This window comes from Parambassis ranga, chromosome 18 (assembly GCF_900634625.1).
Source record: "Parambassis ranga chromosome 18, fParRan2.1, whole genome shotgun sequence".
In the NCBI taxonomy this organism is placed as follows: Eukaryota; Metazoa; Chordata; class Actinopteri; family Ambassidae; genus Parambassis; species Parambassis ranga.
The window spans coordinates 2,954,725-2,968,093 of record NC_041038.1 but is presented as its reverse complement, the minus strand read 5'-3'; the positions used below and the strand labels follow the sequence as shown (position 1 = coordinate 2,968,093).

Here is a 13,369-nt window from a genome sequence, read left to right as displayed (position 1 = left end):
GGGACAAGGGACAGTGGGGCTAACATCAAGAAGGCTGTGAAGATTAACAACTGGACATGGCTGCAGTGCTTTGGACACAGGCTTCACACAGCCATAGGTATGTAATAGTTACTGAAATAAATACTTCAAGTAATGGAAAAACACATAGCCTACTAATAAGAACTGTATAAAATATGCTTATATAGTGTTGCCATAAATTCATTACATACATGTGATATTTAACTTACAAATGTGTTGGGGGAAAATGGTTCCCCCTAGTTCGGGCTGCAAACAGACTCGGAGACAGAGACAGGTTTATGCAACTTGGCCAAGGAGAAGTGCCTCACCGGAGTGCCGACAGTTCTGACTTTTCCTGGGTTGCTTCCTTTATTTATACACAGTGTGAATATCATATGGGTGTAGACATCTGTAAGCATGTTTCCTGAGATAAGTATACCAGAAAAAACGAAATTACCAAATAGGGTAATAAATGGGGCATAAAGAGCATAAATGGGGAAGCATACATGAAGACCGTTAGTCTTCATGTATGCTGTATGTATGTAAATAAGGTAATTAATCAAACATGAGAAAGCATACATGAGGAAGCACACATAGGAAAGGTCAGTACATTCCTACTGAATCTAACATATTTTTCTTCTAACAAAATGAATTCCCCAAGCTCACATAAAGTATTTGAGATTGATTGAAGTGAACTGAACAACCCAGCAACAGGACCGCTACCTCCTCCTTTGTGCAAGGAGGAACAGGAGGAGCACTGCCAGAGCCCTGCAACATGACCTCCAGCAGGAATTTCCACTCAAGTTGGATCAGCCTGTAATGTGATGTTCAACTTTTATTTTGAGTTCGGTTCCAAATCCAGACATCCACCGGATAATAATTTTGATTTACATTGATCATTTTTATGTTATTTTGTTCTTATCTTATTTTCAACTGGAATATTTCATTCATTGATATCTAGGATGTGTGTTACCTTTATTTTTTTGAGCAGTGTATAATAGGGCGACTAATAGTCGACATCTAATTTAGTAGTCGACGGGTCGTTAGTGACGTCATCGCATGGCAAGTAAGTTAGGGTTGGGCAGTATCCAAAACCGTCAAACGCCCTACACATTTTACCCCGGCATACAGGACCTGGGTTTCCTTAAAATCTGCAGGTATTTTTTAACCCCCGCCCCTCAAAATGTCCAACGAAAATAGTCCCTACAAGTACAATTTGAATTTTGAATCAAATAAATTACAAGGGAGGACAGGACTGCTGCAGCTACAGCCCCGCTCATATGCCACGAGTGCCCAACAAGATGCCACCGCTTCTCCCTAAGGCTTGATCTTCAACAACATGCAAATTCTTCATTAGAATGATTCTCTGGCTCATGTTGTAGCAGGATGATTTGCACTTGATGTGGGAATGGGTGGCGGACACACACACACACACAAACCCTCGGATTGTGGCCCAAGATTTTCAGCTTTAGACATTGAAGCGGCAGCATGGAGGCAGGTGAATCAATGACAAATTAGTGGTCCAAACTAGTCGACTAAGGTAGTCAATCACTAGTCGACTATTGAAATAGTCATTGCAGCCCTAGTGTATAATCGCAGACACTGGTTTTGTTTGTTGTCTCTTGTCTGTTTTAGGTTGGATCTCTGTCTCTGTTTCTGAGTTTTATACTGTGGAAGCCGAGCCTGGTAAAGAGGTCACACTCCAGTGCTCTAACTTTAGCAGTCTTCCCACATACATATATTGGTTAAAATTAGACACCCCTACTGCCAGCTGCATCGCATATATGATCAGTTCTGACTCGGGCACTTTGCTCTGTGATGGATTTAAAAATGGAAAATTTCACATGACATCCAACACCACCACTCTGTTTCTCAACATCAAATCAGTAGATTTATCTGACTCTGGGCTATACGTCTGTGGACCTGACAACAAAGGATCAATAATTGTCAGCGCAACATATTTAAAGGTTCAAGGTAAGACAGGAATAAAACATTTGATGGTTTATGTTCATTTTGAGTCATTAGGACATACACAAAGAATACTACAACATTTCTCCCTGTAGGGATGTTTGATATATACGCAAATCTGACAGCTGTGATTCTGGGAGGCATAACCATTCTCCTTCTAATGATCATCATAAGTCTGGTTGTAAAAATCTGGAAATTCCACACAGGTATTTATGTTTAACATTTTATGTCTAATAATGTCTTAACATTAATGGTTGTACACTTGCTCCAACTCTTGTGTCATGTAAGAAAATTCATGCAAATTAAGTTAAGTCTGCTTTAGTCACTACACTACTATATGCATTCTTGCATCAGTAGGTAGAGAGGATTGTAACTTTATATCATAAAACATCTGTTTTTGTACATTGAGGGAGCATGTGTGTGCATATTCATGGCAGCATTGATTGATTAGCTTTTGTTATACAAGTGTTTTTTGAAAGTCTGCAAATACAGATGCTGACCAGGATATTAAAGAAGCTGAAAAAAACTCAGTAATGTACCAGTATAAATATTTCCGTATAATAACAGATACGCAACTCATAGTCAAAGCACAGCATAATCAAAAAGAAAAAAAAGAGCTGCCAATGACTTCTTAACCACTTGCCAGAAGAACAAATTGTGGAAAATTTAATTTTTTAAATGAGCAAAGCTGCAGCACTATCCCCGTCTCGAGTAATTTAAATCTATCTAAACAAGTGGCTGAATAACCTTGATGCCATGCCATATTTAAGCTGTAAATGCTAAGACTCGTGTTTTAAAAGCAGTATTTTGGCAACATTAATCAGGTGCACTTTTTTTTTTACGCTCAGCTCAAGAGGGAGGACAGAATTCACAGCACAGTGAGGTAACCAAATTTCCAAAAATATTCAGTGATAGATCTGTGGCACCACCACAAAAATGAGAAAATGTATGTGCATGAGTATATGTATGTTTCCTTCCTGTTTGGGGAGAAGTGTTTCCTGTGTCATGCAGGTTAGCTGGGTGGGGCTTAGATTTGAAAAAGGGCGAGTGAGAAAAGTTTGAGAGGGGGAGAGATAGACTGAGGACCAGGAAGGAAGGGAGTCTGTGTTTCTTCAGGGCCCACGGGGGTTTTTCTGTGAAAAGTGGACCCCAGCGAAACTACAGAAGGGACTCTTAGCCTGTGAGAATAAAGTGAGAATAAAGACTGGGAAGAGAATCACCTCACCACAAAGCCTGGATGGAAACGCCTGGTGTCCAGGGTGAGTGAGGGAGAAGCTTCTAGTTCGTTTTTTGCTACAACTGGTATTTTGGACTTTATTTTTGTTACCTTTTGAAAGACTTTGGGATTTATGGGACCTTTTCATATGGAATGGACATTGCCACCCACAGGATAAGAAAACGGACATTTTTCTTTTTCTTTTCTTCTGTCTTAGTAGGATGTGCCTTCGGCCTCCTTTTGGACTGCCTGTTGTGTTGAGAGTTTTGCGGGAAAGGGGTGGAATTTTTGTTGGGTGAGAATTACTTAAATAGAAAAAAACCTTTGTTTCCTTATTGGGAGTGTATTGTTTTGCGGGGCAAGCCCTTTAACAGGACACTGTGGTTGACAGTGAAATTTAAGTTATCCAAGTTGGTCTTTTCTTTTTATTAAACAATTGAAATTGGTAACGTCCCTAGTTTGTTTTTTTGTGGTAACGTTGACTGTAAATGATGGTCGAGTGTTACACCGTCAATATTTTTATTCACAGAACCTGAACTCTGATGCACTGAACTATGCAGCAGTGAGTTTCCATCCCAAAGGAAAAAGCAGCAGAAGGCCTGCACCAGTAAGAGAGCTGGAGCTAAATGTGGTATATGCTACTACAATAGTAGTATACCACATCAGATAGTCTCTGAACAGCAGCTCAGAGTACAATGTATGCTTTGTTATAATAAACTTGCTTGTAGTAATGGGAGGAATTACTATGAAAAAAAACAATTTTTTAATAAAGACATCAACTGAAATTCCTCTATATATTTTTTTTGCATTTCTTTTTTTTCATATTTCCAATATAAAGCATGTTATGAAAGTTGCCATTTGAACTTCATTATTGATATAAACCCATTCCTGTCTATCAACTATTTCGTATGTTATTGAAGATTAACGTGTTTATTTTTCTACAAAAGAAGCTCAACAGTCATTTGTCACAACTTAAACTTAAATGCTTAAAACAAATGTCCTGCATATTTATAACTCATCATTTCTGTTGGTAAACCACAAAAATGAGAGGGTTTATGGATCATTAAATTGAATATAAGTGACACGCATGGTCCCACTTCCATGTGATGTCAAAAAGACACATCAGACCAGGCCATTATTTCCGTTGCTCCATGGTCCAGTCAGTCAGCATGGACACCTGACTTTCCAGAGGCTATCCCCAAAAACAGGGAGCTGCAAATCTGGTTCTGACTAGAGTTCTTCAGGAGCTTTCAAGAACACTTGGAACCATGTTAGAGGGTGCCAAAGTTTACTTTGACCTGTTGACCTCTGAAATCTAAATGGCCATAACAATTACACAATACAATTGGTCAGCAACATGGCTCTAAGTGGTCTTGAAAGCCCTTGAAGAACTCTGTCACATATGTTAGAACCAGATTTGCAGCTCCCTGTTTTCAGGTCAATCCCCTGATTTGACCTGAAACTGACAAAACCCATGAAAATGCAGAATCTGGCCTCTGAGTTTTAGGGGGCTACTTGCTGTTATGTTGTCAATAGAAGATCCAGGAACCTGCTACCAATGTATACTGAACAAAGTTCTATTACATATATGAGCACCAACTAGATGGCACTGACCTGGACCTAACCACCTATCTATCTCGCGATGGCCTCAGGAAAGGCAGGTGTGCCAACAGCTACACAGTTCACACATGACAGTTGTTGAACAGCCAGACCAGACCAGATTGTGGCCAGACCACAATCAGTGTCAGTAAAACATAAACTCTGATGTAAAAGAGGGTTACATGGCATTAGTAAGGAAAGCATGTCATTGTGACCATTTGCATGTAACTTAAGTTATAAGTTACTGATATAAGTCACTCCTAAAAAGGGCCATGCAGCCAGCAGTTCCTCAAAAGGAACTTATTAGTCTGAACTGCTGCAGCACACACTGTAGCTTGAGGCCTAACCTGGCTTTTAACACGCTTAGATGAAAAAACTATAATCACATGACACTGGTTGGATTTCTTTGTGTAACTGTTGTATTTTATTAGATCATATGAAGTATGTTGACATGGCTGTAGATCTAAGTTGCAGAGTAGATGCCTTGGACTGAAATCAGGCTGGCTGCAGAGACGGAGGCCTCGTCTTTCCACTGTGAAAAGATCAAAACAAACATGGTGGGGTGTAAGTGATCAGTCATACACATTAAAGTCATTGTAACAACTGTGAACATGGGCAGTGAACACTTTGTCTTCAAAGTTCATGTGTTAAAGCAGAAATGTGCTCCTAGTGTGCAGCTATTTGCATTTTATTTACAAGTCACTGACAATAACTACAAGTTGAACAGATTTCGGTGGTGGAGATGCCACCATGCAAATGGCCGTCATTTAGCTGACGGTAACGTCAATCTGCTGTCTTGATGTGACAGTTAACGTTAGCATGTAGCATATAGCCTAGCAAATAGTTGGCAAGTAGCCGCCAAATGAATGACAGCTTGATGAGGCGCCACGTGACGTCGTAATATGCGCGTAATATGTTTACCGTCGTGATTACTACCAATATGAAGTGCAATTTAAATATTAATACACAACTACTTAGAAAACAATATGAACAAACGTGCACCAGGCAAAAGATTGACACGGATAAATATGTGGAAGATTTTGGAGATGAAGTATACATTAAATGAAGGAACCAAGAAAAAAAATAAACATTTATTTAGGTGAAATCGCTTAGTAAAATGCATGCTTTCCATGGCAACGTGATGACGCTTCCGTCCAGAGCAACTGCTAAATGACGTTAGCTTTCACCGTCTTTCAATCCAGTCGTTCTCAAAAATGAAATAACCACATGCTCACTTCAACAAGTGTCTCCACGTTACTTCTACATGCCCCATTTCCTGTCCTGTCAAGGAAATGCTGTCGCACACAATCATATCAAGCACTGTTGCATTAGAAAACAACTTTTATCGATCAAATAAACGCGTATGTTGACATAGATGGTCGCGTTGGGCTGGTTCGTTTGTGTTAAATAATAATATAATAGTGATCGTTTCCTAAAAAGGTTTATTAAGGGCCAAATCGCTTAGAGAAATGCATGAATTGTCAGAGCGACATGACTAATCAAATCAGCTCATTCATTTCTATTGGCGCTCATGTCCGTGGGGTCTACACGTATTAAAACCTGTGGTGTCCCTACGAATATGCCCCGCATTGACTTTCTATGGAGACAGTTTTCCGTGGTGCCTGCACGTAATTTCACTACTTTTCGTGTCGGTGCCACGTAATTCAGTGTTAACAATCCGTGTGTATGTCACATATTTCTGTGAGATCAGGTTGATCTATAGATGAAGTTCAGTTTGGACAAGGAACCCTTCTGGTGATAAAAGGTATCACTGACACATTCTACACATATCAATGCTATTTTGTTAAAAATGAGACCAATTCAATTCAATTCAGTTTTATTTATATAGCGCATTTTACAATCAGAAATTGTCTCAAAGTGCTTCACAGAAACTCAGAGCGTGACACCCAGAGCCTGAACCTCCTTAAGAGCACTGTGGCAAGGAAAAACTCCCTTTAAGAGGAAGAAACCTTCAGCAGGACCCGTCTACTTAAGGGAGAACCAGTCCTGCTGCTAGTCGGCCGGGTAGAGGAGGAGAAGAAGAGGGAGACAGGACAGAGAGGATGAAGGAGAGAGAGAGAGAGAGAGGAACAAACATGCAGCAAACATGATACAGTACAGAGCAAACATGACAAGCAAGATGAAACGGTGATTATATTATAATGGATATCTATATATATCGTCAGTCCATAAGTAGTAATAGTAATTTGATAGTAATCAAAGCAAAGATGAGCAGCACGGGCTGGTGAAGTCAATGAGCACAGGAGAGTTCAGGGGCCGGACTGCAGGTCAGCATGCAGGTCTTGAGACCTGCAAAGAGAGAGAGCGAGAGCGAGGCACAAAACTACGAGGAAGACAGTAAACACAGATTATGAGACGATATTACCAGTATGAGCCAGACTTAAGCTGGATCCATACTCCGCGAGAACAGAGAACTCCCTCCCCCCTGAAGACGTTACGCCCAAAAAATGATGTCATTTTTTATCTTGGACCGCCCGTTGTGCAGCGATCTCGTGCACAGGGTCCGGGCAGAACTTTTTCTCTCAAGGCTCTGCGTCAACCATGCTGTGATTGGTCGGAATTTATTGTGGGCGTGATGAATGTAGAGAAGCGCAAGGGCTTCAGGTGCAGAACACACAGACAGAAGGAGGAAGTACAACGACGATGGACAGTTTAGATGAGCAGCTGGCAAACAGCTCCTGGAAGGAGAAACACAGCGCACAGAGTAGAGCGTCTGTCCAAAAGGTGTCGATATTAACTAGTGTAAAGTCACATTTTGTCCAACAGCGGCAGATTTCACTCCAGTGCCCTGCAAAAACAAAACATAATGTTAATGCGAACTAATCTCATATTCACATTTTAAATTTCCTGATATTTAATATTCAAAGACTTACACACTCCACAGAGAATTGTACACAGGAGCATTGTCTCAGAGGTCTTGAGCAAATAAGCAGACCTAAGCTTCAAAAATGGGGTTAGATTTGATTGGTTGCATAGACACTGTGTGACAGTAAACATCCGTCATGGCCCAATTAGGAAATGAAACAAAAGGGCAGCAACAGAGTAAATTTAAAAGAAGGATATTCTCGCTTCCACATGCTTTAAAATGTCAGGCAGATGATGACACTCCAAAATAAAGGAGCTAGACGTGAGATATGCAACCTTGTGTTTCTCCATGTTGTATCAAATGCCTGCATTATGAATCGTTCACCTACCAGCGTGAAATAAAACCACCAACACTAGACAACACAAGCATAAAGGAGGTGAAAAAAATCTCAAAGCACTGCAGTTTACTGAGAAGTGTCTTGGCCAGTTATAAATAGTCAGTATGTTTATTGAGCTGGTACATTTTTAGGTTTTGCTCTTCTTTATAAGAGGACTTTTTTTGGTAAACAGAGATCTGGAGCGTCTCCTGCAGGGGACAACTTGAAATATGTGGTGAGTCATATATGGGTGTAGATGACATTTTGGTCATAGGATGTGGTAACTTCACAGTACAGGGAGTCAGTGCTGCTGAATGGCTGGTTACACAGGCTGTGGGCACTTACAGGGCTGCCCATGATACACTATGGCTGGCCACACAAATGATTAGATAGAACAGGTTCTGTCTGTGTAACAACCCAATTTTGTTGGATACACATCAATAATAGCCTGATCCTTATTCCTAAAACTGTTTATATGTTTGAAATAGTAGGTGTACTTTACTGAACAAACTTACAGTCAGTTACTGGTTGCTGGTTAATGTTCACTCTTATCGTGCTCCCTTCTCACTAGCATTTTTCACTCTTCATTACACTTTCAATTTTCACTTTGCAAATCACACAATCACAAACTAGACAAGATCAAGCTCACTAATTGGTTCAGACTAATTAGTAATGCAAGAACCTACCACAGTTATGGTGGCCAGTTTCTTGCTGTAGATACACAGACACCAACCCAGTCTGACATCAGGATGTCTAACAGCTGTTTTGGTCCACAAAAGTCCTAGAGGCGACGCCTGGAGGCGACGCCTGGAGGCGACGGTGGTCTTGGGATTCCAGTGTGTCAACAAAGTTTTCTTTTATAATTATAGTTTACTCGCTGTTGAATTAGGCAAGAACAACTTTCACAATGGCTGTATAAATATGTGCGACTAAAATTGCTTGAAGCAGGTTTTGTCTCACACTGCATATTGTAGAGATATTAGCTTGTGGAAAGTTTAAGCCTTCTAGCATGAACTGTTCAGTACCACGCCCCTTTCTAATGAAACCCCCTACATAATATAAGAAGAGCCCGTGCTGTCACAGGGTTATATGCAGGATGAGGAGCTTCACGGCAATAACCATTTTACTCTTCTGCAGCCACGGTCAGTGAATCAGAAATACTTTATTAATCCCAGAGGGAAATTGCTTCATAATAAGGATTTATTCTCAGTTATAAACACTATTTATCCATTTTGACGATATTATCAGCTCGGGAGTAAATATAACATCTCTGCTGTTTGTTTCAGGCTGGATCTCTGTCTCAGGATGTGAGTCTCAGTCTGTGGAGGTCCTGCATGGTGAAAATGTGACACTGCGGTGCCGCAACATCTCCACAAGTCCCTCTCTGACAGAGTGGTTCAGAATAGTCAACAGAACCAAGGGCAGCTGTATCTCTTCTATGTACGGCTATCAACACACTGCTTCATTCTGTGATGGAATTCACCATGGAAAATTTGAAATGAGTTCCAACGTCTCCACTGTTTTTCTAAACATCAACCGGGTAGATTTATCGGACTCTGGGCTGTACTTCTGTGGATTTTACATGAAAGCACATACAGTTATTGCAAAAGTCATTGAGTTAAACATTCAAGGTAAGATTGTGGTGGAGCCAATAACACTTCCAGTTAATACAGATTGTATGAATACATAAAATAACGTTATGCACAATGATTACAGGCACCAGTGGCTCCAACTGTGCAACTAACATAAATACTCAAGGTAAGAAAGTATTTTTTTTTTTAAATTTTTTTGTCTTTTTTAAAAAAAGTAATAGATAAAGAGATTGATTGCAGATTTTAGGACTGAAAGTTTATGTATATGTTGTATATGTATCTTTTGTAGAACAAGCTGAAGGAATAACAACCCCAACTTTAATCAGCATGATTCTGGGTGGTTTGAGTGTGTTACTCACTACTACAGTCATTGCTCTGGCTGCAAAACTCCAGAAACTTAAGAAAGGTACATCAGGCTTTTGATTTGTTGTTTGCCTCTGATGGGCAAAGAGTAAAGTAACAATTCACTATGTGTTTCTTTTTGCCTTTAGCCATAAATGAACAGCAGCCAGAACAAAGCAAGGTGAGCATTTCTTATACTGCATGAATAACTTTTTTGCTGTATGATCAGACAGATTCATTTTTACCAGCATTTTTAAACAGCAAGTTCAGCAGGAGGGAAATGTTAACTTTTACTGATTGTCATCAAAATGATGTTAATTGATGTTTTATTCTCTCATGGTTTTGTCACTAAATGCCCTCTTTGTTCCTCCTGGTTTGTATTGTTAAACACAACTAGAGAACCAAACCTAGAATTAAATCCAGTTTTCACTTTTTGTGTGTAGGCACACATTTATATTTATTTTTGGTAAACTGAGCTACAAGCTGTGCAATACAGTTTGTAGTAATCATCCTGATTTGCTATTTTACAGAATTTGAGGTCAGATGATCTGAACTATGCAGCTCTGAGTTTCCAGGCAAAAGCAAAAAGGAGCCACAGGCCCAAAAGAGAGCTGCAGCCAAACGTTGTGTATGCTGCCACCAGATAGATTCAGGAAGCACCTGGAACTGCAGCTTTATCATATCAACCTGCTGATCTATTTGGTGTGGGAGTGAAAATAAAATGTGCCTAACAGCTCTGCATTCAGACTCTGTGCAGTCCTTCTAATCATCTTTGTTTTTTGAGTGTGGTCACAGTGTCTATTTCTCTGGTCTGCTAACTGTCTAAGAATAAATAGGACAAGCTTGAAGTGTGATAGAGGAGGAGTCTGAACAGGCATGGAGGATTGTCGAACTTTCTCATGGGTGGAGTTAAACAGTTTGCTGTGAGAAGAATAAGATAAACATCACTGGTTAGACAGGAAGAAAGCAGAGTGTGGTCTGAGCACAACTGAAGTAAAAGACTTGAGGTCACACCTCTGATGGAAAGTATAAAGCACCACAACTGTCAGTTTAGACAAGCTAATGAATTTAGACATTCATAAATGAAGCAATACTTGAGTAAATGTGCAAATCAAGGCATACTACCCATACTTCCATGGTTGCTCCTGGCTGCAAAGAGAAGAGGATACAAGCTGCAGTTGGAGACCCGTATGAGGACTACACACTTTTCTTGCGAAGTATGAAAAGTTTGTTTTTGTTCTTGCCACCTCTGGAACATGAATAGATTTCTCTGTTCTCTGGAGTATGTAACAAGCTCTACAAAGCACTTTTATTTTTTTACACCAAGGGGACAGCACAGAAAAGTAATAACCGAATCAACTGTAGAGTAAGATTGCGTCGGTTAGAGGGTCTAAATGCCGGTTTCGATATATTTTCGGTTAATTGCCCAGCCCTAATAGTGCATATAATCACAATGAACAATAATTTTGTCTACTGCAGAGAAACCAGATGGAAACACACACCTGATGAATGTAACTTTAGGCGGTCTAACTGTGTTTTTCATGATGGCTGTTATTGGTTTGGCTGTTAAAAACAAGCAGCTTGATGAAGGTACAGTTCGCGTGTAATTTGTTACATATACAGTTTCAGTTCAGTTTACTGTTATTTAACTAATCTTTTATTTTGTTACTTAGTTGCAAATGAGGGACTGAATACTTTAAGATGCACAATGAGTGTCTTGCATAGTGTGGAGAAAGAGGGGCTGGGTGGAGTCAGTTTGCAAATCAGAAGATTACAGGCAGTTGGGGTTTGTTTTAATGACGCTGATATCCGCAGCTCTCAGCTGCTGTACACGATGCTATGATCAGTTTGTCATAAGTTCAAATACAGACTCTAGGGTTTCTGGATTTAGTGTATAATTCAAAACACTTCATTTGCAGGAAGATAACTTTTTTGACCTGCAGCACTGAGGCCCAAAACAATAAAAGGCAGCTGTGCACTGAAGAGAGAAGTGCAAACTCATGTCATCTATGCCCCAGAAGATAGATTTGCTTTGTAGTAGCTCTGCAGATAGTTTACAAATATTTGCCTCAATAAATTTCTAAATTCATATAGAAAGTGTGTCTTTCTGCCTTTGTCTGATGTTGATCCACATCATAAAACAACTGTGATGAGGAGGAGCCACAAAGTATGCTGAGTGTAACTGCCACTATAGCTGCTATGTAGTTATAGTGGGGAGCCAAATGATCTGCTGGGGGAAGGGAGGTGTGAGATAAATCACCTCACAGCAAGAGAGAGCAGTGGGGTACAGTGTCTCTACAGTCACTGCGGCTTGATAAAGTGTAAAAAAAGCAGTGATAACTGACCCACTTTTATCTGACTAGATACCAAGATAAATGAACAACATGGAATATTCCAGTCTTACAAGAGGTGATAAACATTGTATGAGTCTGAAATAACCACAGGAAGACTTTAGCGCTGACCACAAACATCACATAAGTTGTTTTCAGTACAAAGTGTAACACTACATTAAAACTGCTGCCAACACTCATGTAGTAATGATCAGATTGTTTCTTGTTTCAGTAGATATATTGACATTTTGCTTGCTTAGTTTTCTCTAGACTGCCAGTGAATATGCATATGAAAAAACAAAGGGCTATTCTTCTTGCGCCTGCATGCACATGCAGATGCAACAAGTCTTTAGCCACTTCCCCTTGTTATTTTCCACTGCGCTGACAACGAACGAAAGCCGAAACGAAAGCCACAGAGAGACTAGCCTTTAGCTCTGCAATAAAAACTGCATGCAACAAAAGCAGTGGCCCTTTGACACCATCTCACACCAGCCCATTTTTCAAACACTCTTTTCACTTTTATGCAGGTTTCAATAGCTGCACAGCCCGAAAATCATGGCATCCTCATAGGACAGAACATATCTATGCTGTCCTCACACATTTGCCCCCATCACTTTATTGTTACTGAAAATGGAGAAGAAAACAGTTTGAAGCTTACATAGCTCTCCTCTTGTCTGTTTGTTTCAGGCTGGATCGCTCTCTCAGTATTTCAATCAGGAGAGACTAGATGTTTAGAAATATTTATTGAAGTACAATGAATGAATGAATTGTGCTTTGGCGTTCTAGACCCCGATGAGATGACTGACCGTAGACGTCGCTAGCCCTATTTTAGGGGGGCTTCAGCCTCCCTAAAATAATCCAAAGCCCCCCTATAATTTGCGGCAATATTTTATTTATTATTATTATTATCTTGATTATTTCGGAGTTGACCACGTCGTATACGACATGAGAGCATATGTCTTACAAAGTCGCTCATACATTAGGAAAGTAATAGCTAGAGACGTTCTGTTTCTTTCCTCGAAAAGAGGACACTTCAGGCATGTCTGTGTGATGTAGACTGGCTGTATTATTCTACGGGCAAGTCAGTGTCCAATCGGACCATCGAGCGATATCACGAGGGGC

The 13,369-nt window shown here is 40.1% G+C and overlaps 2 protein-coding genes across 2 annotated transcripts; both read left to right on the top strand.

Annotated features, from left to right (window-relative positions):
* Positions 1-1,485: 1,485 nt before the first annotated feature.
* LOC114451176 (uncharacterized) lies at positions 1,486-3,851 on the top strand. The gene is made up of 5 exons (XM_028429752.1): positions 1,486-1,495; positions 1,633-1,971; positions 2,061-2,171; positions 2,814-2,848; positions 3,711-3,851. The coding sequence occupies exons 1-5, from the start codon at positions 1,486-1,488 to the stop codon at positions 3,849-3,851; spliced, it is 636 nt and encodes a 211-aa protein (XP_028285553.1).
* A 5,228-nt stretch (positions 3,852-9,079) lies between these two features.
* On the top strand, positions 9,080-10,637 carry LOC114451175 (T-cell surface glycoprotein CD8 beta chain-like). The gene is made up of 6 exons (XM_028429751.1): positions 9,080-9,125; positions 9,270-9,614; positions 9,700-9,741; positions 9,865-9,981; positions 10,067-10,098; positions 10,448-10,637. The coding sequence occupies exons 1-6, from the start codon at positions 9,080-9,082 to the stop codon at positions 10,562-10,564; spliced, it is 699 nt and encodes a 232-aa protein (XP_028285552.1). The 3' UTR covers positions 10,565-10,637.
* Positions 10,638-13,369: the final 2,732 nt, after the last annotated feature.

What these genes read in the sequence shown, in the direction of transcription:
- LOC114451176 (XM_028429752.1), top strand. An exon ending in AATCTGGAAATTCCACACAG is followed by an intron (nt 2,172 to 2,813) that starts GTATTTATGTTT and finishes TTTTACGCTCAG; the next exon opens with CTCAAGAGGGAGGACAGAAT. An exon ending in AGAATTCACAGCACAGTGAG is followed by an intron (nt 2,849 to 3,710) that starts GTAACCAAATTT and finishes TTTTATTCACAG; the next exon opens with AACCTGAACTCTGATGCACT.
- LOC114451175 (XM_028429751.1), top strand. Translation starts at nt 9,080, where the DNA reads ATGAGGAGCTTCACGGCAATAACCATTTTACTCTTCTGCAGCCACG. An exon ending in CATTGAGTTAAACATTCAAG is followed by an intron (nt 9,615 to 9,699) that starts GTAAGATTGTGG and finishes CAATGATTACAG; the next exon opens with GCACCAGTGGCTCCAACTGT. An exon ending in ACTCCAGAAACTTAAGAAAG is followed by an intron (nt 9,982 to 10,066) that starts GTACATCAGGCT and finishes TTTTGCCTTTAG; the next exon opens with CCATAAATGAACAGCAGCCA.